General features: G+C 51.4%; 1 protein-coding gene across 18 annotated transcripts in view; it reads left to right on the top strand.

The window, feature by feature from the left end:
• Nucleotides 1-23,966, top strand: part of Gtf2ird1 (GTF2I repeat domain containing 1) — a 103,982-nt gene that overhangs the window by 69,853 nt on the left and 10,163 nt on the right. For 7 of the 18 annotated variants that reach the window (XM_042267641.2, XM_042267644.2, XM_042267646.2 and 4 more), the window contains 14 exons: nt 2,480-2,505; nt 4,138-4,246; nt 4,891-4,931; nt 5,430-5,510; nt 6,285-6,374; nt 7,596-7,691; nt 7,988-8,035; nt 8,842-8,907; nt 9,931-10,114; nt 12,070-12,119; nt 12,222-12,377; nt 14,031-14,114; nt 17,085-17,268; nt 19,085-19,113. In XM_042267641.2, coding sequence (XP_042123575.1) covers nt 2,480-2,505; nt 4,138-4,246; nt 4,891-4,931; nt 5,430-5,510; nt 6,285-6,374; nt 7,596-7,691; nt 7,988-8,035; nt 8,842-8,907; nt 9,931-10,114; nt 12,070-12,119; nt 12,222-12,377; nt 14,031-14,114; nt 17,085-17,268; nt 19,085-19,113 — 1,244 coding nt within the window. The remainder of the gene's footprint in view (nt 1-2,479; nt 2,506-4,137; nt 4,247-4,890; nt 4,932-5,429; nt 5,511-6,284; nt 6,375-7,595; nt 7,692-7,987; nt 8,036-8,841; nt 8,908-9,930; nt 10,115-12,069; nt 12,120-12,221; nt 12,378-14,030; nt 14,115-17,084; nt 17,269-19,084; nt 19,114-23,966) is intronic. The other 11 variants (XM_076561002.1, XM_076560999.1, XM_042267642.2 and 8 more) reach the window with 5 other exon arrangements.

The following is a 23,966-nucleotide window of genomic DNA, read 5'->3' as shown; positions in this document are numbered from 1 at the left end:
TACTTCACAAGAAATGGGCCCCTGGTTCTTTCTTCAGCTGCTGGGGCAGTGGGTGGGACGGAGAAGGGAAGCTGGGCCCCCCAGACAGGAAGCGAGTTCCACTGGCTTTGCTCTCTGTGGTGGCTTCAGGCCTTGTGGTATCCAGATGTGTGAGCTCCCAGAGCTCTGGGAACAGCCGGGACGCCCCAGTCTCTCAGAAGAAGAACAGGAAGTCACGTTCAGAGTTCATACCCTGAGCCTTAACCTAGACACCAACTCAGTCTACCCTTACTGACTTTTTTTTTTTAATAATTTTTTTTTTTTTCAAGACAAGGTCTCTGGCTGTTCTGGAACTTACTATATAGACCAGGCTGGCCTCAAACTCAGAGATCTGCCTGTCTCTGCCTCTCAAGTGCTGAGATTAAAAACGTGTACCATAACGCCTGGCTAGTTTTTTTGTTTCTTTGGGGTTTTTTTGATTTTTGTTTTTTGCTGTTTGTGTTTTTTTTTTTTAAATATCTGTTAATTTTATGTATATGAGCGACCTGTCTTCATTCACACTGGAAGAGGGAATCAGATCCCATAATAGATGGTTGTGAGCTACCATGTGGTTGCTGGGAATTGAACTCAGGACCTCTGGAAGAGCAGCCAGTGCTCTTAACCACTGAGCCATCTCTCCAGCCCAACTGTTTGTGTTTTTAAAGACAGGGTCTCATGTACTGTGAGCAAGTTAATTTAGACGGATCGTCCAAAATAATAGGTTTCATGACCTCTCCACACAGGCCCTCTAGCCGTAGTCACCCCCGAGTCACATGCCTAGCCTCCTGTCCTGGTTTCATCCTGCTGCTGTGATAAACAGTGACCGAAAGCAGCTCTGAGGAGGAAAAAGGATTTATTTCCGATTCCGGGTCACAGTCCATCACTGGAGGCCAGGGCAGGAAGTGGAGCAGAAACCAGGAAGAAACGCAGCTCACTTGGTCTCTGGCTCACCCTGTGCTCACCCTCTGCTAGCTTTCTTACACAGCCCAGGACCACCTGCCTAGGGAATGGAGCTGCCCAGAGTGGACTGGGCCCTCCTGTATCAATGTACACGGTTCCTCACGGACGTGGTCCACAGGCCAGTCTGATGTGGGCGGCTCCTCAGGTGACTCTAGTTTGTATCACAGGGACAATTGAAAGCTACCCAGTGCACACACGACTCCTACTCTGACCTGCTGGACTCCTTTCTCTTCGTAAATTCATCCCCTTGATAATAACTATTGTCGGTCTTTTTGAGACAAGGCTATAATACGTAGCCCATGGCCTCAACCTCGAAATCCTCCTGCCTCAGCCTCCCAAATGTTGGGATTGTAGCTGGGGTGAGTGCCTCCATTCTTGGCCTGGACGTCAATTGCTGTATCTGTATGACTTGGTTCTTAGACCACCCCTGGGCCCCAGCTTCTTCTCCACTAATTGGTCCATTAGTAATCTGACCCTGTCACAAGGTTCCGGGGCTCTGTAGGTCCCATGAGGTCGAAGCTCGTGTGTATGAGCACGTTACTACAAGGACCATGCTTCCAGCCATCATGGCACACCCTAGTTTCTGCCCTGGCTTGGGGCCCCTGCTTTCTGAGAGCACCCCTGAAGGAGTTGCTTTTTGCTGAGCCTGGCACTTAGTGAGACACAGGTATAAATAACAGGCCTTAATGAGCAGGTCTAGGGGTGGGAGTGTGGTTCAGTGGGTAGAGTGCCTGCCTGGCATTCACGAAGCCCCGGCTTCCATACCCAGCTCTGCAAAACAGGGCGTGGTGTTAGAGGCCTATAATTCAAGCACATAAGAGGTAAAGGCCAAGGGGCCGGGAACTCAGGGTCATCCTTGGCTACATAGGGAGTTTGAGGTCAGCCTGGGCTGCACGAGACCCTGTCTAAAACAAAAAACAAAAACAACAACAACAACAGCAAAATCTAGACAGGTCTTTCATGGCCAGAATGACAACGGGACCAGAGATGTTCAGGTTCCCTCTGTATTCGTTACTTTTCTTTGTTGCTATGACAATTTCCAACCAAAGCAGCTCGAGGAAAGGGTTATTGTGGCTCACAGTTTGAGGGGATCCATCATGGTGGGGATGTTGGCAGCAGGAGCGTGAGGTGGCTGGTCACAGTGCATCCTCCGTCAGGAAGCGAGGAGGCGAATGCTGTCTGTCTTCATTTGATTCAGTCTAGGACCCCAGCCCATAGGGTGGAGCAGCCACCCATATTTGGGGGGGTGGGAGGAGCTTTCCTCTTCCATTAACCCAATCTAAAAGCTCCCTCGTAGACATGCCCAGAGATTTGTTTCCATGGTGATTCTGAGTCCCGTCAGGTTGGCGAGGTGAACCATGACTCCCCAACTCTTGCCCACGTGTGTGGCCGGCCCTGTGCCCTGGTCCGTGGCTCTAAGAACCACACTGGTGGGATCTGTGGCCATCTCTGAGGGGACCAGCCTGTACCGTTCTCACACGCTCTTTCCTCTCTTCCCCAGGATGTTTGATGAACGCATTTTCACAGGTAAGTGGGTACCATCGGGTCTATTTTGGAGTTGATGTCTCCCTGAACTGACCCTGTCATCTTGAACCCCCTTCTGCATCGTGGGCTTATGTGTGGTCTTTGGGCTCCCAATGGCGGACAGGCTGGAACCCTGTAGAGTTGAGAGTCTCCTTGGAGAAAATAGTAATACCATTTGCTAAACATATTAGCCAGGTTCCCTTTGGGAACTACCTTGATTTTTGTTTTTGTTGGGGTGTGTGTATATGTGTGCGCGTGCAAGTGTGTATGTGTGCCTGAGTGTGCGTGTGTGTGCGTGTGTGTGTGTGTGTCCATGTAAGAACCTCATGTAAGGGACCGGAAGTCAACTTGGTCCTTGAACTATTCTCCACAGTCTTCCACATCACTCTACCTTCCTTTTGGAGACAGCCTGCTCATTGATCACATCATTGCCTCCCTAATCTGGTTTATGGGCATACGGCCTTGCATCTGACTCTTTCTGTGGGTGCTGGGTGTTCCGATTCAGGTTTTCATGCCTGCATGGCAAGCCTGTAGATCAATCTTCCCCACACCTGAGGTACCTTATTTTATTCATTTTATCTTCTTTGATTTAATTCCCCCCATTATCGATCTCTTTTTCAGTGTCTCACCATACAGCCCAGCCTGGCCTCAAATTCTGTAGCCCAAGCTAGCCTTAATTCAAGATCTTTCTGCCTCTGCCTCTTGAGTCCTGAGATTGCAGTCATATGCCACCACCCTTATTATAATTCTCAGCCATTCTGCAGACAGGGTTCTGATCTCACGTCCATCTATAAATAAAGCATCTAAATCACTAGGGAAGTGAGGCCTTGGCATTTCCCTGTGATGCTGTGGCCCCAAAGCCTCAGCCTTCAAGAGCTACGCAGATCCTTGGTGGGGGGGGGGGGCGTATTGAGGTACCTCAGTCCCATTAACAGCTCTGCTAACCCGGCAGCATGGAAACATTGGGCTCTATCTGTGGCCCCGTTTCCACATCTATGACACAGAGACGATAAAGAGGAGCTAGCTGACTGGGTAGTGGTGGCACACATGCCCTTTAATCCTAGCACCTCGAGGCAGAGGTGGGTGGGTCTCTGTGAGTTCGAGGCCAGCCTGGTCTACACAGAGAGTTCCAGGATAGTCAGAGCCATACAGAGAAACCCCGTCTCAAAAAACTAAAAAAGAAAGGAAGGAAGGAAAAGAGGAGCTAGCTGCCTTCTAGTTTCTGGTTGTTTTTTTTTTTTTAAAGGAGAAAATGGTCCCGTGGGACAAAGGGTAGGATTGGGGGCTATGGCCTTTCTCCTGAGGTTCTTACATTATCATGTCCTGCAGAAGGTTAGGGAGAACTTTCTAGAATGAGGGTAGGATGTAGACAGATGAATTCCTGGCTGTTTCAGACACAGCCCCCAAAGAGGAGTTCAGATGCAGACCCCACCCTCCCCGGAGCACCTCTAGGAATGTCCTATAAAAGCCAGTGCCCGGGTGTCTCTGACCAACAGGAAAGGCCCTGTCTTTGGGAGTTCACAAGATGTTAGGGTCTTAGTCCTCCGACCTCGGGCTCCTGAATGTTGGGGTGGCGGGTCTACACCACCACATCTGACTGAAGAGCCGCCATCTTAAGCCCAACTTTTCCCACAGGGAACAAGTTTACCAAAGACCCCGTGAAGCTGGAGCCAGCCAGCCCACCAGAAGAGACTTCCACAGAGGTCTGTAGGGACGCTATGCTGGACCTGGCTGGGACTGCTTGGTAAGAGGTCCTCTTCTGCTCTGGGTGAGGCCTGTGTTCTGCATGGTCTAGGAAGGGCCTGGGTTTTTGTTTGCTTGCTTTGTGGGTTTGTTTTTTTGAGACAGGATCTCACTATATCACTCCGGCTATCCTGGAACTCGCTGTGTAGACCAGGCTCTGGATCACAGAGATCTGCCTGCCTCTCTGACTTCTGAGTGCTGGAATTAAAAGTGTGCGCCATCACGCCTGGTTTAAGATTATTTTTATTTCATGTGTGTGCCTGGGTGTATCTATATGCACCACGTGTGTACAGATGCCTACGCATGCCAAAAGAGGACACTGGGTATACTAGAACTAGAGTTATCGATGGTTGTGAGCCTCCCCCTCCGCTCATGTGGATGTGGGGAACTGCACTTGGTTTCTCTGTAAGAACAGCAAGCACTCTTAATACTGAGCCAGAGCTCCAGCCTCTTAGCTTGGTTTTCTCAGACGGACTTTTACAGAGTCTGGAGCTCCCAGCAATGCTCCGGTGTGTTTCTCTCAAGCATAGAGGTCGTAGACGGGCTCTGCCACGCTCAGATTTGGGGGGGGGTGATTCTGAAGTGTGGGCAGAGTGACTCAGGACAAGGTCAGCACCGGGTCATTTCCCCGTCTTCCTTTCTCAGGTCAGACAAGAGCAGCAGCGTCTCTGAAGACTGTGGGCCAGGTGAGAAGCCGCACGTCTCCCTTGTGTATAATATTCTGGGGCCATGGAACCCAGGGGCGTGGCTACCAGTTCCCTGCTGACAGCCAGGAGGAGGCCTGCCCAGGCTGTGAACCCTTGGTACTCGGGCTAGTCCTCTTCCCACGGCCATCCTCAAAGCCTCACCCGGCCAGCAGCAGAGCATGCTGGGAACTCTCTGGAGAGGGGCAGAGAGTAGAAACCAAGGCCTGGCATCAGCACTGCCTACCTTGGTGTCTGTAGACGGGCAACCCTATCTTTACGCCCCATGGGTCTGTCTGCTCTGTGCCAGGTTTGGCCTGACTTTGTCCAAGGACCATCTGTCTGGTCCTTCCTGATCTGGGCAGGAGCCAAGAGTCCAAAATGACATTTCCTGGTTGTTCATTGTCAATGCATAGACATGAGAATGTTCTGGAAAGACTTGCCTTTATATGGGCATGCCCGTGCCCCTGCCTGACAGGATCCGTCTTCTTCTCTTTGCAGGAACCTCAGGAGAGTTAGCAATGTTGAGGCCCATCAAAATTGAGCCAGAGGAGCTGGACATCATTCAGGTTACTGTCCCAGGTAAGAGACGTGTCCATCGAAAGTGCTCCTGTTCCTGAATGGACATGTTGACAGAAGCTGGGCTGCTCTGCTGCCCGGGACCTACTCCATCAGGCCACTGTATCCGGGTTGATTCCCCTCTCCAGAGTGTTTGAAATAGAGCCTGGGGTCTTTCACATGCTAAGCAAGTGCTCTCCCATTGGGCCATACCCCAGCCCCTCACTGGGGGATTCTAGGCAGGAGCTCTACCACTGAGCCACACCCCAGCCCTCACTGGGGGATTCTAGGCAGAGGCTCTACCACTGAGCCACACCCCAGCCCCTCACTGGGGGACTCTAGTCAGGGGCTCTACCACTGAGCCATACCCCCAGCCCCTCACTGGGGGATTCTAGTCAGGTGCTCTACCACTGAGCCACACCCCAGCCCCTCACTGGGGGATTCTAGGCAGGTGCTCTACCACTGAGCCACACCCCAACCCTTCACTGGGGGATTCTAGGCAGGGGCTCTACCCCTGAGCCACAGCCCCCTTTCCCCTTTTTATTTTGAGACAAGAGCTCACTGGGTTGACTGGCCCAGCCCTGAACCCACTCAGTAGTCCAGGGAGGCCTTAAGCTCTCAGTCCTGATGCTTCTCACCTTCCCAAAAACTGAAGTCATCCAGCTATACCACATCTGGCTTCATGGATTTCTTTTAACATCTCGGTCTTTCGACCCACTTGGTCCATTGGGACCTCTGAGGGACCACGATGGGCAGGACATGTAAAAGATGCTCTCATCATTTGGAATTTCCTTTTAGACCCTTCACCAACTTCGGAGGAGATGGCCGACTCACTGCCTGGGCATCTGCCCTCGGAGGATTCCGGTTATGGGATGGAAATGCCGGCTGGTAAGAGGTGGGCTGGGGCTGGCCACACTGGGGACCTACTACCCTGGGGAGCTACAGGGAGGACAGGAGGGCCGGGAAATCCCTAAGTTTTTCCTGGAGTTGGGTGCCTTAGTTGGAGAAGACTCAACACACGAGAAGCATGCTGTATGTGGGACCACCCGTGCCTGCAGCTTGGGATGTGTTTTGGATTTTGAGATAAGATGCTTTCGGCGATGGGACCTCAGTCTATGTGTCAGTTCGTTTGTTCGTTGATGTTGAAGGCCTGCAGCAGATTGCTGGTATAGCTCATTTGAGGTCCTGGGTTCTATGCCTAACCCCTGCAGGGAATGAAAAAAATGAACAAGTAAAAATAACTCCCCAAGCCGCACGCCCTTAATCCCAGCACTCAGGAGGCAGAGCCAGGCGGATCTCTGTGAGTTCGAGGCCAGCCTGGTCTACAGAGCAAGATCCAGGACAGGCACCAAAACTACACAGAGAAACCCTGTCTCGAAGGAAAAAAAAAAAAAAAAAACAGCTCCCTTCCTCCCCCCAAAAAGAAAAGAACTCCCCAAACAAGCCAGATGTAGTGGGACATTAATCCCAGCGCTTGGGGAAATAGAGGCAGGAGGATCAGAAGTTCAAGGTCATCCTTGGCTGCAGAGCAAGTTCTAGGCCACCCTAGCCTACCTGAGACCAAAAAGAGGGGCTAGAGACGGTTCAGCAGGTAAAAGCATTCCCTATGGAAGCCTGATGACCTGAGTTGGATCCCTGGGACTCACGGGATGTAATGAGAGAATGGATACCTGCACATTGTTCTTTAACCTCCATGTGTCTACTGTGGCATGCGTATACCTACACACACACACACACACACACACACACACACACACACACACACACACACTCACTCACACACAATAACCGGACTGTGGTGGTGGTGGTGGTGGTGGTGGTGGTGGTGGTGGTGGTGGTGGTGGTGGTGGTGGTGGTGCACACCTTTAATCCCAGCGCTAAGGAGACAGAGGCAGATGGATCTCTGTGAATTTAAATAAAGTGCTTTTCTTTTGCAGAAGTCAGATGAGAGCCTTGGATCCTTTGGAGCGCTCCTCAGTGAGGAGCCGCCTGATATGGGTGCTGGGAACTGAACTCAGGTCGTCTGTAAGAGCAGTAATTGCTCTTAACCACTGAGCCATCTCCCCAGCCCCAGGAAAGTCCTTCCTGTCTCACTTGTGTCTTATACAGATAACCTAAAGGTGTGCTCTATATCAAACCCAAGACCGTGCCCATCCCCGGGAAGCACTCTCCAGCTGACCTCCATCCCCAGCCCTGTGTGTATGTGTATGTATTTGGATTATGGACATTTTGTAAATGTAGTTAATGTATTTTTTGGTGCTGGGAATGGTACCTAGGGCCCAGTGCATGCCAGGAAAGTGCACTACTGCTGAGCTGTGCTCCGGGCCCTTGGTTTTTGGGTTTTGTTTTGTTTTGTTTTTGGAGACATAGTCTCACTGTGTTGCTCAGGCTGGCCTTGAACTCACAGAGATCTGCCTGCCTCCTGAGTGCTGGGATTAAAGGGATGTGCCCCCACCACCCAGCACTAACATGGCTTCTTATCATCCTCTGTTTTCTCTTAGACAAAGGCCCCAGTGAGGAGCCATGGCCAGAAGAGAGGCCGGCAGAAGGTGAGACCCTGCCATAATTCCCTCTCTATGTCAGCTCCACCCCTGCACTCCATCATCTCTCCAACACCCTGCATTTGGGCTGGGAGTCCTGTGTGAGCCATTCCAAGTGGGAGAAAGTTCTAGACTGTGCTAGAACTGGCAGGCGTCTGTCAGAATAAAGGTTAAGCTTCGGTTTACACACACTCAGTTGCTTTCTGTGAGGGATTCTAAACTGAATTGTGCCCCTCATCTTCCTGAGCTAGATTATATGGCTTGAGTATATAAAACTGGCTTTCTGTATAAAAGATGTTAAAAGAGGAAAAACTGGTTTTTCTCTCTCTGCTGAGAACAAGGCAGGGTGAGTGGGGAGGCCAAGGTAAGAGTGCAATCTTATCAATAGTGTGTCTGCCCCTAGAGTAAAACAGCCCGGGAGATAAATGCCATTTTGTAGAACTCAGCTTGACGTAGAAGACCAGATACCTTCTAAAGTATTAGGAAATGTTTCTTGCCCGCCCCCTGGTGGCAGTGTATGCAAATTGCAGGCTTACTTTGCACTCACTCACTAGTTAGGTAGCTTACTGGGCTGATCTAAAAGTGATGCTGCCCGAGAGCAACCACAGAACCTTCTAGATCACCAATCTGGCACACATCACCACGAGGTATGCAAAATCCAGGAATTAAGGGCTTTGGTAGAGCTGCCATTTCCTTGTTCCTTTCCAAAGTCTCACCACGAGGTAATTCCTGATCCCTCCAAAGCTGGGGGTGTGAGTTAAGAAGCAGGATGTTTCTGCATCCAGGAAACTCAGCACACTGCCTTTGTCTTCCAGAAAGCCCTGGTGATGTGATCCGGCCCTTGCGGAAGCAGGTGGAGATGCTGTTCAACACGAAATATGGTGAGTAGGGAGAGGGACGGGCCTTCAGGGCAGAGACAAAGACAGAGCTGGGGCTCATCTTCAGGATGGAGGGATTGGTCCTTATCGCTCACCCATGGCAGAGTCCCACCCTGCTGGCCTGTTGGTCCACATACTCTTCCTCCATATCATTCCCTGGCTCACATGCTTTCAGTCAGCCTCAGCCATGGGCCTTATTGACAGCTACAGGCCTCCCTGGGAACTCACAGAAAGAACTAGCTTGCTCTGGAATCCAGAAAAGTGGGGGGTATGACTCAATGCTACAGGATTTTTTTAGAATCCACCAATGAGGGGCCAGGGGTATGGCTCAGTGGTAGAGCCCCTGCCTAGAGTCCCCCAGTGAGGGGGTAGGTGTGTGGCTCAGCTAGTTTAGCATGTATTATGCCCTGGGTTCCACCCACGGCCCTACAATAAAATAACAGAGTCCAGAAAAGAGGAAGCGATTCGCAAAGCCTGATTTCTCCTTAGCTCCTGGAGTTTGCCAGGTGCTGGCTCCTCACACACTCTCTCATCCCTGCCTCACAATCCTTGTTATATCCTGAGACCCATTTTGCAGATGGGAAAATAGGAAGCCTGCTGTGGTGATGAGGCTAGCCCAGGGCAGCAGTCTGCTCATGGGCAGAGAGCCTCAGATCAGGCTAACCCTAAATCTGGCGTGCCACGGGGCTGTGTGAAGGTTTGGGGTTTTTGAAGGTAGCAGGGGTCGGGGAGGGCATGAGGGACCCACAGTCATATCCCAGCAACACTCTGTGGTTTCTCTGCTACATGAGTGGAGAGTGGCCTTTGGGGGTCACATTCCCAGGCTGTATGCCTTCAGACAAGTCACGTCCTCTGGGGACTCGACTCTACCCTACCCACAGGCCAGGTGTGCTTTTCTCTCATCTTGCAAGTTCATGGGGTTCAGCCGAGTGCCACCTCCAAAGCCCTGCCATCCCTGCAGCTCCCGCGGAGAGGTGGGGACAGGTTGAGGCTCCGGGTGGCCTTACGGCAGCCATGTCTTCGCAGCCAAAGCCATTGGTACCTCGGAGCCAGTCAAGGTACCCTACTCCAAGTTCCTGATGCACCCTGAGGAGCTGTTCGTCCTGGGACTGCCCGAAGGCATCTCCCTTCGCAGACCCAACTGCTTTGGGATCGCCAAGCTTCGGAAGATCCTGGAAGCTAGCAACAACATCCAGTTTGTCATCAAGAGGTAAGGTCTGAGCCGGGTGTGGCGGCAGGTTCCAGGCTGGCCAAGGCTACATGCTGAGTTTCTCTCAAGAAAGAAAAGAGGGTAGGCGCAGAGAGATGAAATTAAGTTTAAAAAAAATTAGAGAAAAGTAAGGACTGGTTAGACGCATGAAGGACAGCATCTGAGTGGCCCAGCGCCAGACATGGCACCGAACAACTGGCGACTTCCCGTTGTTCAGATTGCAAAATCTTTTTTTGTTTTGGACAGCCCTGACTCTCCTGGAACTCTCTTTGTAGACCACGCTGTCCTCAAACACAGAGATCCACCTGCCCCTGCCTCCCGAGCTCTGGGATTAAAGGCGTCTGCCACCACCGCCCAGCTGTCCTGTACTTTCTTATTTACTTTGTTTTTTTTATTTTAGTGTATTTGGGTTTTGATTTTGTTGTTGTTGTTTGTGGGGTTTCTTTTGTTTCATTTTTTTAAGACGGGATCTTACTTTCTAGCTCAGGCTACTCTGGAATTCACTGTATAGCCCAGGCTGACCCAAGTGATCTTCCTGCCTCAGCCTCCCGAGTGCTCTGGGATTACAGATGCAAGCCTCCATGCCCTGCTGATCCTAAACTAAATTAGAACGGGGTGTGACGGTTCATGACTGTATAGCAGCACGTGGGAGGCCGAGGCAGGAAGCTGTACCTCGGTGGTTCTCAGCCTCCCCGACGCTGCAGCCCTTTAGTACAGGTCCTCAGGGTGTGCTGACCCCCAACCATAACATTATGTTCATTGCTACCTCACAACTGTAATGTTGCTACTATTAAGAACTGTAATGTAAATACCTGTGTTTTCCAATGGTCTTGGGTGACCCTTGTGAGAGGATCGTTACACACACACACACACACACACACACACACACACACACACACACACACACACACCCTCACCCTCAAGGAGTCTCGACCCACAGGTTGAGAACCACTGATGTAGAGTTTAGACTAGATCACAGTGTTTCATCTCAACAAAAACAAAACGCTTTAGAGGTGGCTCAGTCAGTAGAGTGCTTACTATGCAAGCTTGGGGACCTGAGTTCGAGCCCCAGGACCCAAGTAGTACCAAAAAAAAAAAAAAAAAAAGACATGGTGTTGCAAACCCGTAATCCCAGTGCGGAGTGTGCAGAGATAGGAGGATCCTGGGTGTGGGCTACAGGTTCAGGGAGAAACCCTGTCTCAAAACAGGTGAGAATGCTTGCTGGTTTTTGTTTGTTTGTTTGTTTGTTTGTTTGTTTTTGGTTATTCCAGACAGGGTTTCTCTGTGTAGTTTTGGTGTCTATTATGGATCTCACTCTGTAGACCAGGCTGTCCTGGAACTCACAGAGATCCGCCTGCCTCTGCCTCCCGAGTGCTGGGATTAAAGGCGTGCGACACCTACCGCCCAGCATGCTTGCTGTTCTTGCAGGGACCTGAGTTTGGTTCCTCTTATCCTGGTTGGGCAGCTCATAACCAGCTGGAACTCCATCCTCAGGGGTTTTACACACACACAGCCACACTGTCACACATGTACACATAATTACAAAATAAAGCCTTACCAAATAATAATAAAATAATAATAATAATAATAATAATAATAATAATAATAATAATAATAATAAAGAGCAGTTAAGGAAGATACCAGTTGTTGGCCGCTGGCCTCTACGTTGCACCTGTACACATGTGCGAATACAAACACGCACATCATTTCCCCAGCTGTGTGTTTCAATGCTAGGCAGTGCCCAGGACTTGGGAGGAACCTCAGAGCTCAGAGCTGTTGACAGCTCCCATCAACCAACCAGGATGGCTGCCCTAGTGTGGCAAGGACCTTAATTCTGTGTTGGCCAAGAACTCTAGGCAAGCCCATTGCACAGATCTGTAGACTGACGCTCAGAGGCTGAACAGCCCTAGGATGCTCGGGCAAACCTCACTGATGGCGCTGGTTGTGTTTTCTAGACCCGAACTGCTCACCGATGGTGTCAAAGAGCCCGTGATGGACACTCAAGGTACCTGGGCATGGGCGAGACCCAGGTGGGTGTTGGGGGAGGGGGGGCACCAAGTCTCTGCCATGCCCCGTCCTGATGCCCCTGTCCTGTCCCCTACCCTAGGCATTTCCCCACTGCCCCTGTTGGGTTTGCCCCCTCGATGCCACCTGAGACCCCAGGTGCTCCCCCCTCACCTGCCTTCTCTCCCCACCCCACCCCCAGAGAGGGACTCCTGGGACCGTCTCGTGGACGAGACCCCGAAGAGGCAGGGCCTTCAAGGTAAGTTCAGGCCCATATAAATTTAGGCATGCTGGGGTCGTGACCTTGAGTGGCTTTAGGGCAGGGGTGGCAGTGGGAGTTGGGAGGATCTGGACCCCACCCCTGGGCTCTTGGGTGCCCAAGTAGCCTGGTATGTCTGAGTTAGAGTCTGGCTGTCAGGAGGGGGACACCCAGGTAAGGACTTACGAGCTGGCAGAATTCTCTGTCTAGGTGGCAGCCATCTATCTACCTTTCTGTAGTCATTCATCAACTCAGCTCTTAGTACTTTGAAATGGAAGGACTGGATGGTGGCCATGGAGAGCCAGGAAGGCGGCCAGGAAGGCAAGCAGTGGGATTCAGGCAAATGTTAAAGGATGGCTTACAGCTGGACCAAGGGGAGACTTCTGGCACCCTTTCATGTGAGGCCAGCCAACATCCAACCTGTCGATAGGGATGTGTCTGAAACCCTACCACATCCTGTGTGTGTGTGCGCGCGCGCGCACGCGGCTTAGAAAATGAGTGGGCGTGGCTGGTGTGAGTCCCAGGGTAGCTGTCACCAGGGGGCCTCTTCATGGTCACCCTACTACTGAGGAGTTCAGAAAGGCAGCAGCGGCCAACGCTGGAGTTAGGAGACCTTACAGAGGACCGGCTGCTGGTCACCTCAGCGCCTCACTGGGACAGTGAGGGGAGTTTGTGTGTCTTACCTCACCCTATGTCCATCCCTATGTCTAAGCCCTTAGTGTTCTGAGAATGTCACCAGGAGTGCATAGGAAGCACCAGAGGTCATTTCCTCCTTCCCCTGCCGTCCATACCCTTTCTCTCCTAAGGCCAGGCCAGGATGTAACCTCCCTGAGGTCAAAAGTACAATCCTGCTATGCTGGTACATGGGGTTCCTTAGTCAACACTGTTTCAGAATGGTAGCCCTTACCGAGAGTACTCCCAACCCTGTGAAGAGCTGGCAGCATGGCTCAGTGGTTGAGCACCTGCCTAGAATCCCCCAGTGAGGGGCTGGGGTGTGGCTCAGTGGTAGAGCACCTGCCTAGAATCCCCCAATGAGGGGCTGGGGTGTGGCTCAGTGGTAGAGCCCCTGCCTAGAATCCCCCAGTGAGGGGCTGGGGTGTGACTCAGTGGGAGAGCCCCTGCCTAGAATCCCCCAGTGAGGGGCCGGGGTGTGACTCAGTGGTAGAGTATTTCTGTACCATCTGTAAGACTCTGGGCTCCATCCCCTGTGCCACCAAATAATAAAGAGCCCCAGGTGGACACTCCCATTCTCGTCCCCTGTTTCCCTGTGAGCTCTGAAGCCTTTGCTCCAACTCCCACCCAGCTGAGGACACAGAAACCCCCTCTCCCTGGTGCCTGACTTCCAGGCTTATTTATTAGTGTGTTGGTTTTCAAATGTCAACAATTATTAACTTAATTTCATCTCGTGGCTGTTGTCTCAACAGTGTGAGTCCTTCCAGGAAACACACACACACACACACACACACACACACACACACACACACACACGGCTCATGAAGACTGGTTTTGAAGGACTCTGAGGGGCCCACTCCAAAGATCTGCTAATTGCCAGAAGAAGGAGTTCACTGTAATTAGGAAATCATTTTTCCTGTAAAAGTCACCGAGTGCCTTTTAATGTAACCACCTCTGTCCGTAATTGTACTCACTCTGCAGAAAATTACGACACCAGGCTCTCGCGGATCGACATCGCTAACACGCTTAGGGAACAAGTCCAAGATCTGTTTAACAAGAAATACGGTGAGTTACAGGCAGGGGTCAGGTGGGGGGGGAACCGGGCAGCTCCCTGCCTGTTGGGCAGAGAGGTTGATCTGTATTTTAGGTATTTCTTTTCTCTACTTTTTTTTCCTTTTAATTATTTATTTATTGTGTGTATGGGTGTGTGTGGGGGTGTGCACATACCCCCCAGCACGAACGTGGTAATCAGACTTGGAGGAATCGGTTGTTTTGTTCTACTGTGTGGGGGTCCTGGGAATCAAACTCAGTCTGCCACGCTTGGTGGCAGCCACCTGTGCGTGCGGTGTCCCCTCACCAGCTCTCATCCGTTTCCTTGAGCATCTGCCATATGCCCAGCACTGGGGACACGGTGTCACAGAAAACAGACACGGGGTAGGATGCGTGGGTGGCACACACCTGTCATCTCATCCCTTGGGAAGTTGGAGCAGGAGGATTGCTACGAGTTTCATGCCAGCGGGAACTGCAGACTGTGGATGTGGTTGAGAGACAGATAGAGAAGGTGTGTGAGCGCTCGCCGGTGAGCTGGCCTACGGGGTAAGAGTGGTGGCTGCCAATTAGGTATTTAATCATGAACGATGACTAATGATGACCAGAGTTTGATTCCTGGCACCCGCATAGTGTGCCAAACCACTACAATTGACCCTCTTCCCCTCCACCATGGGCTATGCACACAGGTGCTCACACACACACACACACACACACACACACACACAAATAAATAAATAAATAAAATGTGATAGAGACTGGGGTGTGGCTCAGTGGGCAGACTCCTTGCTGAGCGTGTGTGAAGGAGCCCTGGGTTCAGTCCATGGCACTGCATAAACTGGGTATGGTGGCAGACACTCCTATCATCCCAGCACTTGGGAGGTAGAGGCAGGAGGGTCAGAAGTTCCCATCTCAGTTACATAGAATGTTGCCTCAGTTACATGAGACCCTGTCTCCAAAAACAAAAAACCAAACCAACTTTAAAAAGAGATGGCTTTTTTTTTTTTTTTTTTTTTTTTTTTTTTGAGACAGGGTTTCTCTGTGTAACAGCTTTGGCTGCCCTGGAACTCGATCAATAGATCAGGCCTTTAATCCCAGCACTCAGGAGGCAGGGGCAGGTGGATCTCTGTAAATTCGAGGCCAGCCTGATCTACTGCGTGAGTTTTAGAACAGGCAAGGCTACACAAAGAAGCCCTGTCTTGAAAAACTAAAAAGAGGGGCTGGAGAGATGCCTCAGTGGTTAAGAGCACAGACTGTTCTTCCAAAGGTCCTGAGTTCAATTCCCAGCAACCACATGGCGGCTCACAACCATCTGTAATGATATCTGGTGCCCTCTTCTGGCCTGCAGGGACACATGCAGACAGAACACTGTATAAATAATAAGTAAATATTTTAAAAAATAAAAAAATAAAAAAAAAAAACAGACTTATAACAAGAAAGAGCCCGGAGGTGGTGGCACATACCTTTAATCCCAGCACTTGGGAGACAGAGGCTGGTGAATCTCTGTTTGAGGCTAGCCTGGTCTACATAGGGAGTCCCAGGGCAGCCAAGGCTACATAATAAGACTCTGTCTAGAAGAAATTGAGAGAAAGAAAGAAAGAAGGGAAGGAGCCTGAGAGTGGCTAGACAGTGGTCCCTCATGTCAGGAAAGCATCCTGTCTGGCTTTGTCTACCTTCTTTACTGCTGAGTGGAACATACCCATTCATCCCATGTGGGTCCTGACTGTGAATCTTACAACCACAGGCTGGGAAAAAGCAGATGTTTCAGAGTTTCCATCCTGGAGGCAGCCAGAGGATGTCTTAGGGTTTTTATCAGAGACACCAGGCTGGAGAGATGGCTCAGTGGTTAAGAGCACTGGCTGCGCCGGGTGATGGTGGTGCACGCCTTTAATCCCAGCACTCGGGAGGCAGAGGCAGGCGGATCTCAGTGAGTTCGAGGCCAGCCTGGTCTACAGAGAGAGATCCAGGAAAGCAGGAAAGGTGCAAAGCTACACAGAGAAACCCTGTCTCGAAAAGCAAAAAAAAAAAAAAAAAAAAAAGCACTGGCTGCTCTTCCAAAGGTCCTGAGTTCAATTCCCAGCAACCACATGGTGGCTCACAACCACCTGTAATGAGATCTGAGATCTGGTGCCCCCTTCTGGCCTGCAGGCGTACATGCAGGCAGCACAGTCTAGAGTCTGAGAAGTATTAAGTGTGCCGCCAGAGCCAGCACCTGGAACCACACGTACCTGCTCTGCACTCCACCTAGCATGGATTCACACCAGAAACTCCACACACAGCACACACGCTAGTCTCCCCAGCTTCTCCAGAAGTGGTTCTCAACCTGTGGGTCACAACCCTGTCAGAGGTCCAATATCAGATATCCTGCATATCAGATATTTACATTACAGTTCATACCAGTAGCAAGATTACAATTCTGAAGTAGTGTCTTAGTTAGGGTTTACTATTGCTGTGAAGAGACACCATGACCACAGCAACTCTTAGAAGGAAAACGTTTCATTGAGGGTGGCTCACTTACAGTTTCAGAGGTTCAGTCCATTATGATCATGGAGGGTGGTGGCGTGCAGGCAGACATGGTGGTGGAGCTGAGAGTGCTACATCTTGACTCAGAGGCAACAGGAAATCAACTGACTGTCACACTGAGGGAAGCTTGAGAAAAAGACCTCAAAGCCCGCCCCCACAGTGACACACTTCCTCCAAGAAGCCCACACCTAATAGTGACGCTCCCTGTGTGTGTGTGTGTGTGGGGGTGTTTTCTTTCAAACCACCACACAGTAGCAATGAAATAATGTTATGGTTGGGGGGGGTCACCACAACATGAGGAATTGTATTAAAGGGCCGCGGCGTTAGGAAGGTTGAGAATCGCTGGTCTCTACACTCTTCCACAAAAGGGCCCTGTGCCCACGGGGAGAGACGCTCCCATATTGCGCCACACACCCTGCTCCACCGCTTCCCCTTAACTGGCCCAACTGTCCTTCTCGCATCCAGGTGAAGCCTTGGGCATCAAATACCCAGTGCAGGTACCCTACAAACGAATCAAAAGCAATCCAGGCTCCGTCATCATCGAGGGCCTGCCTCCCGGGATCCCATTCCGCAAACCCTGCACCTTTGGCTCCCAGAACCTGGAAAGGATCCTCTCTGTGGCTGACAAGATCAAGTTCACAGTCACCAGGTACTTGATGAGGAAGGGGAGGGGTTGAGGCTGGACTGGCTGGGATCGGGAGCCCACTCCAGAAATTCCTGCTTTAGGGATGTGTCTTAGGGCTGGTTTTTGTTTTTGTTTTTTATTTTCCGGAGCTGAAGACCGAACCCAGGGCTCTACCACTGAGCTAAATCCCCAACCCCAGGTTTTTTATAAGAGACACCAGGCTGTAGAGGTGGCTCAGTGGTTAAGAGCACTGGCTGCCCTTCCAAAGGTCCTGAGTTCAATTCCCAGCAACCACAAGGTGTCTCAAAACCATCTATAATGAGATCTGGTGCCCTCTTCTGGCCTGCAGGCATACATGCAGGCAGAACACTGTATACATAATAAATAAATAAATAAATAAATAAATAAATCTTTCTTTAAAAAAAAAAAAAGACACCATGACCACGGCAACTCTTACAAAGAAATATTTAATGGTGGTGGGGACTCACAGTTTTAGAGGTTCAGTCCATGATCATCATGGTGGTGTGCGTAGACAGATGTGGTACTGGAGAGGTACCTGAGAGTCCTACATCTTGCAGGCAACAGAAAGTCAACTGAGACATTGAACAAAGTTTAAGCCAAAGACCTCAAAGCTCACCCCAACAGCGACACACTTCCTCCAACAAGGCCACACCTCCTAATAGTGCCACTCCCTCTGGGGGCCATTGTCTTTCAAACCACCGCAGGGTGTTACAGAGGAACTGCAGACCAGACGGGGTTCAGGAGTTTCCACACAGTGACTGGTCACCCTTCTAACTGCATGCCCTGCAGCAGCCCCTTAGGCATACCCAGCCCCCTGAGAAAGCACAAATTCTGTGTACACACATGGCCTGGGCATCTTACTGTAATGTGGAGTCTGGGGCTTGGGAGCGGGTGTGGTGGGGAAGTGTTTCCTGAGCAAGCCTGAGGACCTGAGTTTGGATCCTCAGCATCCGTATAAAAATGTGGGCATGCTCCCATGTACCTGTAACCCCAGCACTGGTTTTACGAAAAGAGATGAGAAGATTCCAGGGGCTTGCTTAGCTAGGTGGGAAACCTTCCCTTAAATTAAAAAGGAAAAGAAAAGAAAAAAGATACAGAGCCGGGCGGTGGTGGTGCACGCCTTTAATCCCAGCACTCGGGAGGCAGAGGCAGGAGGATCTCTGTGAGTTCGAGGCCAGCCTGGGCTACCAAGTGAGTTCCAGAAAAGGCACAAAGCTACACAGAGAAACTCTGTCTCAAAAAACCAAAAAAAGAAAAAGATACAGGATGATTGAGGAAGATACTTGAAGTCACCCTCTGGCATGCATGCAAAGGTGCCCACCACGCCCACCTCACATACACGAATGGTACAGATCCCAAAACATGCTTCTCATCCCAGCACTCAGGAAGCAGAGCCAAGAGGGTTATGAGTTAAAGTTAGCCCAGGTTAATCCCTTCTCAAAAAGGACAGGAAGGAAGGAGAAGAGCAGGGGAATGGGGCTTGGTTGGTTTCAGGTGTATACAGTGTGCATGAAGCCCTGACCTCATCCCCAGCACCACATAAACCAGGCTGAGTGGTGCACCCCTGTAATCTCCGCACTCAGGAGGTAAAGACAGGAGAATCAGAAGTTCCCGGTCCTCCTTGGCCATAACAGAGAGAGTTCAAGACTAGCCCAGGATACAAGAGCTCCTCTCTGAAAGAATCAAACATTAATCTGTGAAATGGGCCCTAGGCATTTGTTACCAGTTCCTCGGCAAGCTTGTGTCGCCGTGGTGTATCTGGTGGTAGTCTTGTCCCTGGAGCCTTTTCCCTGAATCTCCACTTCTGTTTCCCCTGCAGGCCGTTCCAGGGACTCATCCCAAAGCCTGGTAAGTGGTATTCTGTGTGTTTGGGAGGCACCCGGTGTTGGCGGGGTGGGGCGGGGGTCCTTGCGCAGTTCTGGGAGCGCAAAGCCAAGTCCACCATGGACACCACTGCCTGGCTCAGGAGTGGGACCTGGGATACTGACCTGCGGTTCCCACACCTCCCTGTTCGTCCGCCCCAGGTTGGTGGGGAAAGGCTGCAGGTGCCCTGGTCCTGGAGCAGAGAGATAGCAATGAAGCCACAAGGCTCACCCGGTCAGAGACTGCAGCAGAGTCAGGGTCCCCCTGACCTCTAAGGGACCTGGCTAACTCAGGGCATGGAGGAAAGCCATGGCAAGTGTATGAGTGTTGTCATAGGGGGCAGGGGGCTTGGTGCGAGGGGTGAGGGTGCTGGGAAGATAAAACAGTCTATAAAGGACCAGCTGTTGGAGCCAGGCGGTGGTGGTGCACGCCTTTAAGCCAGGTAGATCTCTGTGAGTTTGAGGCCAGCCTGGTCTACAGAGCGAGATCCAGGACAGGAACCAAAACGACATAGAGAAACCCCATCTCCAAAAAAAAAAAAAAAGGGACTGGCTGGCTGTTGGATCTGAATTTGATCCCGGGGACCCACAGAAACCACGTGTAATGGCACACACTTATAATCCTCGTGTCAGAGAGATGGAGAATTGAGCAATCTCCCAGGCCAGTGAGAGATGGGCTCAAAAGAACAAAAGAAAAAAGCTGAGTGTAGTGGTGTAACCTTTAACCCCAGCAGCAGGAGGCGGAGTCAGGTGGGTCTCTGGTGGGTTTGCCTGGTCTACAGAGTGAATCCCAGGACAGCCAGAACTACACAGAGAGACCCTGTCTCAGAGAGAGAGAGAGAGCGAGAGAGCCTATGGATTCCCCAGTGAGGGGCTGGGGTGTGGCTCAGTGGTAGAGCACCTGCCTAGAATCCCCCAGTGAGGGGCTGGGGTGTGGCTCAGTGGTAGAGCACCTGCCTAGAATCCCCCAGTGAGGGGCTGGGGGTGTGTGGCTCAGTGGTAGAGCCCCTGCCTAGAATCCCCCAGTGAGGGGCTGGAGTGTGGCTCAGTGGTAGAGCCCCTGCCTAGAATCCCCCAGTGAGGGGCTGGGCCAAGGCTCAGTCAAGTTGGCTAAGATTACACATACTTCACCATATCTAGTTTACGTGGTGCTGGGGCTGGACCCAGAGCCTCGTGCATGCTGGTCTGGAACCTATGCTGTGTCCCTACCCCTAAGACCCTATCTTAAAAAGAATTTTAAAACACAGAAAAAAGCCTCTGGCTCTGTACCCTCTACAGCAGCCCCTGGGTGGACTCTAGGATTCTGTGCCCACAATGGAGAGAGCCCTGGGGGGAAGTGAGTGCTTTCTTAGGAAGGGAGCTGGGGACTTAAGACAGGGTTACCTTCCCACGGGTGAGAGGTCCAGAAAGTCCCTTACTTAGAGCTGACCCTGGTCCCATCGCAGGCTCCCACCCCACCCCCACCGCCCACCTTCAGCTCCTGAGTTCATCTGTGAATGCAGGTCTCTTGGCTCCAGGCTGATAGCCTAAAGTCAGACCCTAGCCAGTGGCCAGCCCTGGCACAAATGACTGCCTGAGCTGATGTCCCTTCCCGAGTGGTGCTCCTCCTGTCCCTCAGCGGGTCAGGAAGTGTGGCTGAACCGCTCCAGCCCCATAGAAACCCAGTGAGCCTATCCGGCATCCAACCCTCTGTAGCCCCCGGGTCTCTCCCTGCCCCTCCCCCCGTACCCCACTCGTTTTTTGGGGACAGAGTCTTGATATGTATCCTACACTGGCCTCAAACTCACGATCCTCCTGCCTCAGCCTCCGGAATGTTGAGGTTATAGTTGTGTGCCGCCACTCTGGGGTTGTTAACTTCTCACAGGAGGAAACAGACTCAGAGAGGTTAAGAAAATTCCTCACAGTCACAGAGCATTTGCGTGGCCTGGCTGAGATCTGAAAGGAGGTCTTACCCCGCTTTGGGCAGGATCCGGGTTGAACTTACCCCCTACCCCCATCCCCTGTGCTAAATTAAACCTGATCCTGCTGAGTGCCTCTTTGTCGCCCCCTCATGGCCACTGTGTGCAATCACATGGGTCCGGTCAACAATCTTTTTAAACTCCCAGTTTGAAACTGGTTCACTTGTTGGGGTTTGTTTTTCGGTTTGGTGTTAGGATTTTGAGTGTGTGAGTGTATGTGGAGTGTGTGTGAGTGAGTGAGTGAGTGTGTGTGTGTGCGCGTGCGCATGTACGTACATATTCAGGTCTTCAGGCTTAGAGGCAAGCGTCTACCTGCTGAGTTGTTTGGCTGGCTCCAGGTCCTGCGTGTCTGACTGTTTTCCCTGTATGTGTGTGCCTCGTGTCTGTGGAGGTCAGGGAACTGGAGTTATAGATGGTTGTGGACCACTGTGTGGGTGCTGGGAACCGAACCCTGGTCTTCTGCAAGATCAACCATCACTGTTAACCGCTGGGCCGTCTCTCTACACCCCACCCCCAGCCCATAACAGTTTGTGTTTTAAGGCGGTGTCTCATTATAGACCAGGCCAGAAGGAACTTGACGTTTAGCTGAGAATCTTCTTAAACTTAGGATCCCCCTGCCCACACGTCACAGTGCTGGAATTACAGACATGTACCACTCTGTCAGACTGGTCCACTCTTGTCTGAGGGTTTCGGTTGCTGTGATAAAAACACCACGATCAAAAACACCTTGGGGAAGAAAGGGTTTATTTCAGCTTAGAACTCACAGTGCCACTGAGGGAAGTCAGAGCAGAAACCTGGAGGCAGGAGCTGATGCAGAGGCCATGGCAGGGAGCTGCTTACTGGCATATTCCTCGTGCCTTGCTCAGCTTGCTTTCTTATACACCCCACAACTACGTGCCCAGGGGTGGTCCCACCCACGAGGGGTCTGTGCCCTCCCGCATCAATCACTGATTAAGAAGATGTCCTACAGGCAATCTGGGAGAGGCATTTTCTCATCTGAGTTTAGCTTGCGTCAAGAAAGGTGCTGGGAGCAGGTGCACTCCCTTCTGTCGGGAAGGGTCCCCCGGCTGGGGAGCAGAGGTCCCTGTGGGGAAGGACTGTTGGAGGCATCATCCCAGAGGACTGGCCGGAACACTGAGAGTTTCTAAGAGAGAGAATAATAAGTGTATTGTGGGGGCAGGGAGGAAGAGGGATCTATACACACATGTGAACAGTGAGCACAGTGGAGGTCCTCCAAAAATGGGTACAGATTGGTTTCCACAAATCCAGACAGTGGCTACCTACAGGTGGAGTCTTTCTTCCCAGTGACCAATCACTCACATCTGGAGGGTAGGGTGTAGCTGCCAGCCTGGGGAGGTGACATTCTCCAGGTCGGGGTGAGGAGGAAGCTGTGAACCCAGCCTTCCCACTCTTAGGTTTGTTATTGTTTGAAACAAAGTGTCCCAGGTAACCCAGGCTGGCCTTGAACTTGCTGGGCATCAAGGATGACCTTGAACTCTGACCCTCCAGCCTCCACGCGACTTCCAAAGTGCTGGAATTACAGGTCTGTCCTCTCTATACAATGCCGTTTTGTGCAGTTCTGGGCATGCAACCCAGGGCTTCATGCATGCTAGGCAAGCACTCTACCAATAGAGTTACATCCCTAGCCAGCTGTCTGTCTGTCTATATGTCTGCCCATCCATCCAGCTGTCTGTCTTTGACAGTGTCTCATTATGTAGTCCAGGCTGGCCTTGAATTTACAGTCCTCCTCCTCCTCTTCCTCCCAAGTAGCTGGGGTTATACAGGTCCATGCGGCCGGGTCTGGTGTGGTGTGGTTTGGGTTTTATTTTCAGGCATCAGGCATCAGAGTTTTGTTTTCCAAATGATGTCAGATTTGCCTTTTCTGGTAGCCATGCTTCCGGCTGGGGTGGGTAGAATGCAGAGAAGGTAAAGCTGGTCCCAGGTGGTGGGCCCAGAGAGAGAGAGGAATTAAGATCTAGAAGGGGATGGAGTGGCCGTGAAGAAGGTGGTGAAAGAGATGGAAGATGGAGGTGACTTTGTCTCAAAGCCTGGATCTGTGGATCTATGGGGGGGGGGGGCTTTGGAGGTAATGAACTCCCCGTCACTGGAGGCATTCAAGCCGAGGTTAGGTAGTCAGCCACTTACCAAAGAAGAATATTCCCTGTAGGGTTTGCTGCAAAGGAGGATGAGAAGAGCTGTTCCGACATCATAGTACCTGACAGGACCGGTCCCACTTCCCTTTTCTGTCCCGTTATGAGCTTCCAAACAGCCAGTCACTTCCTCCTCTACGATGTCATGATGGACATCTGTCTGTTATCCTTCCAAACAGCCAGTCACAGGGTGTCACGATGGACATCTGTCTGTTATCCTAGCTTCTGGAAGGAGTTCAAGGCCAGCTTCAGTTACATAGGAAGCTTGGGACTAGCCTGGGCTATAAGAGACCTTGTCTTAAAACTGAACAATAAGGACTTGAGCGATGACTCAGAGGTTACGTGTGTTGGCTGCTTTTCCAGAAGGCCTGAGGTCACTGCTTAGCAACCATATCGGGTGGCTCACAGGTGCCTGTAACTCCAGCACCAAAAGATCCCGTGCTCGCTTCTGGCCACCGCAGACACCCACAGACACTTGGCGCACACACATGTATCGTCATCATTGTTTCCTCTGACCCCAGGTGCAGCTTCAGCACACTCTCAAGGAAAAAAATGGGCGCATTGGGGTCCCCACAGGCAGAGCACAGCTGCCAGCTTCTTGTGTGACTCCAGCAAGCCAGGTTCAGCTCTTTTGAGCATCAGTGTCCTTATCTATAAAACAGGAAGAACTAGCGGAGCGGTGGCAGTTCATGCCTTTAAATCCCAGCACTCGGGAGGCAGAGGCAGAGGCA

Source organism: Peromyscus maniculatus, chromosome 23 (assembly GCF_049852395.1).
Source record: "Peromyscus maniculatus bairdii isolate BWxNUB_F1_BW_parent chromosome 23, HU_Pman_BW_mat_3.1, whole genome shotgun sequence".
In the NCBI taxonomy this organism is placed as follows: domain Eukaryota; kingdom Metazoa; phylum Chordata; class Mammalia; order Rodentia; family Cricetidae; genus Peromyscus; species Peromyscus maniculatus.
This window is presented reverse-complemented; position numbering and strand designations above follow the sequence as displayed.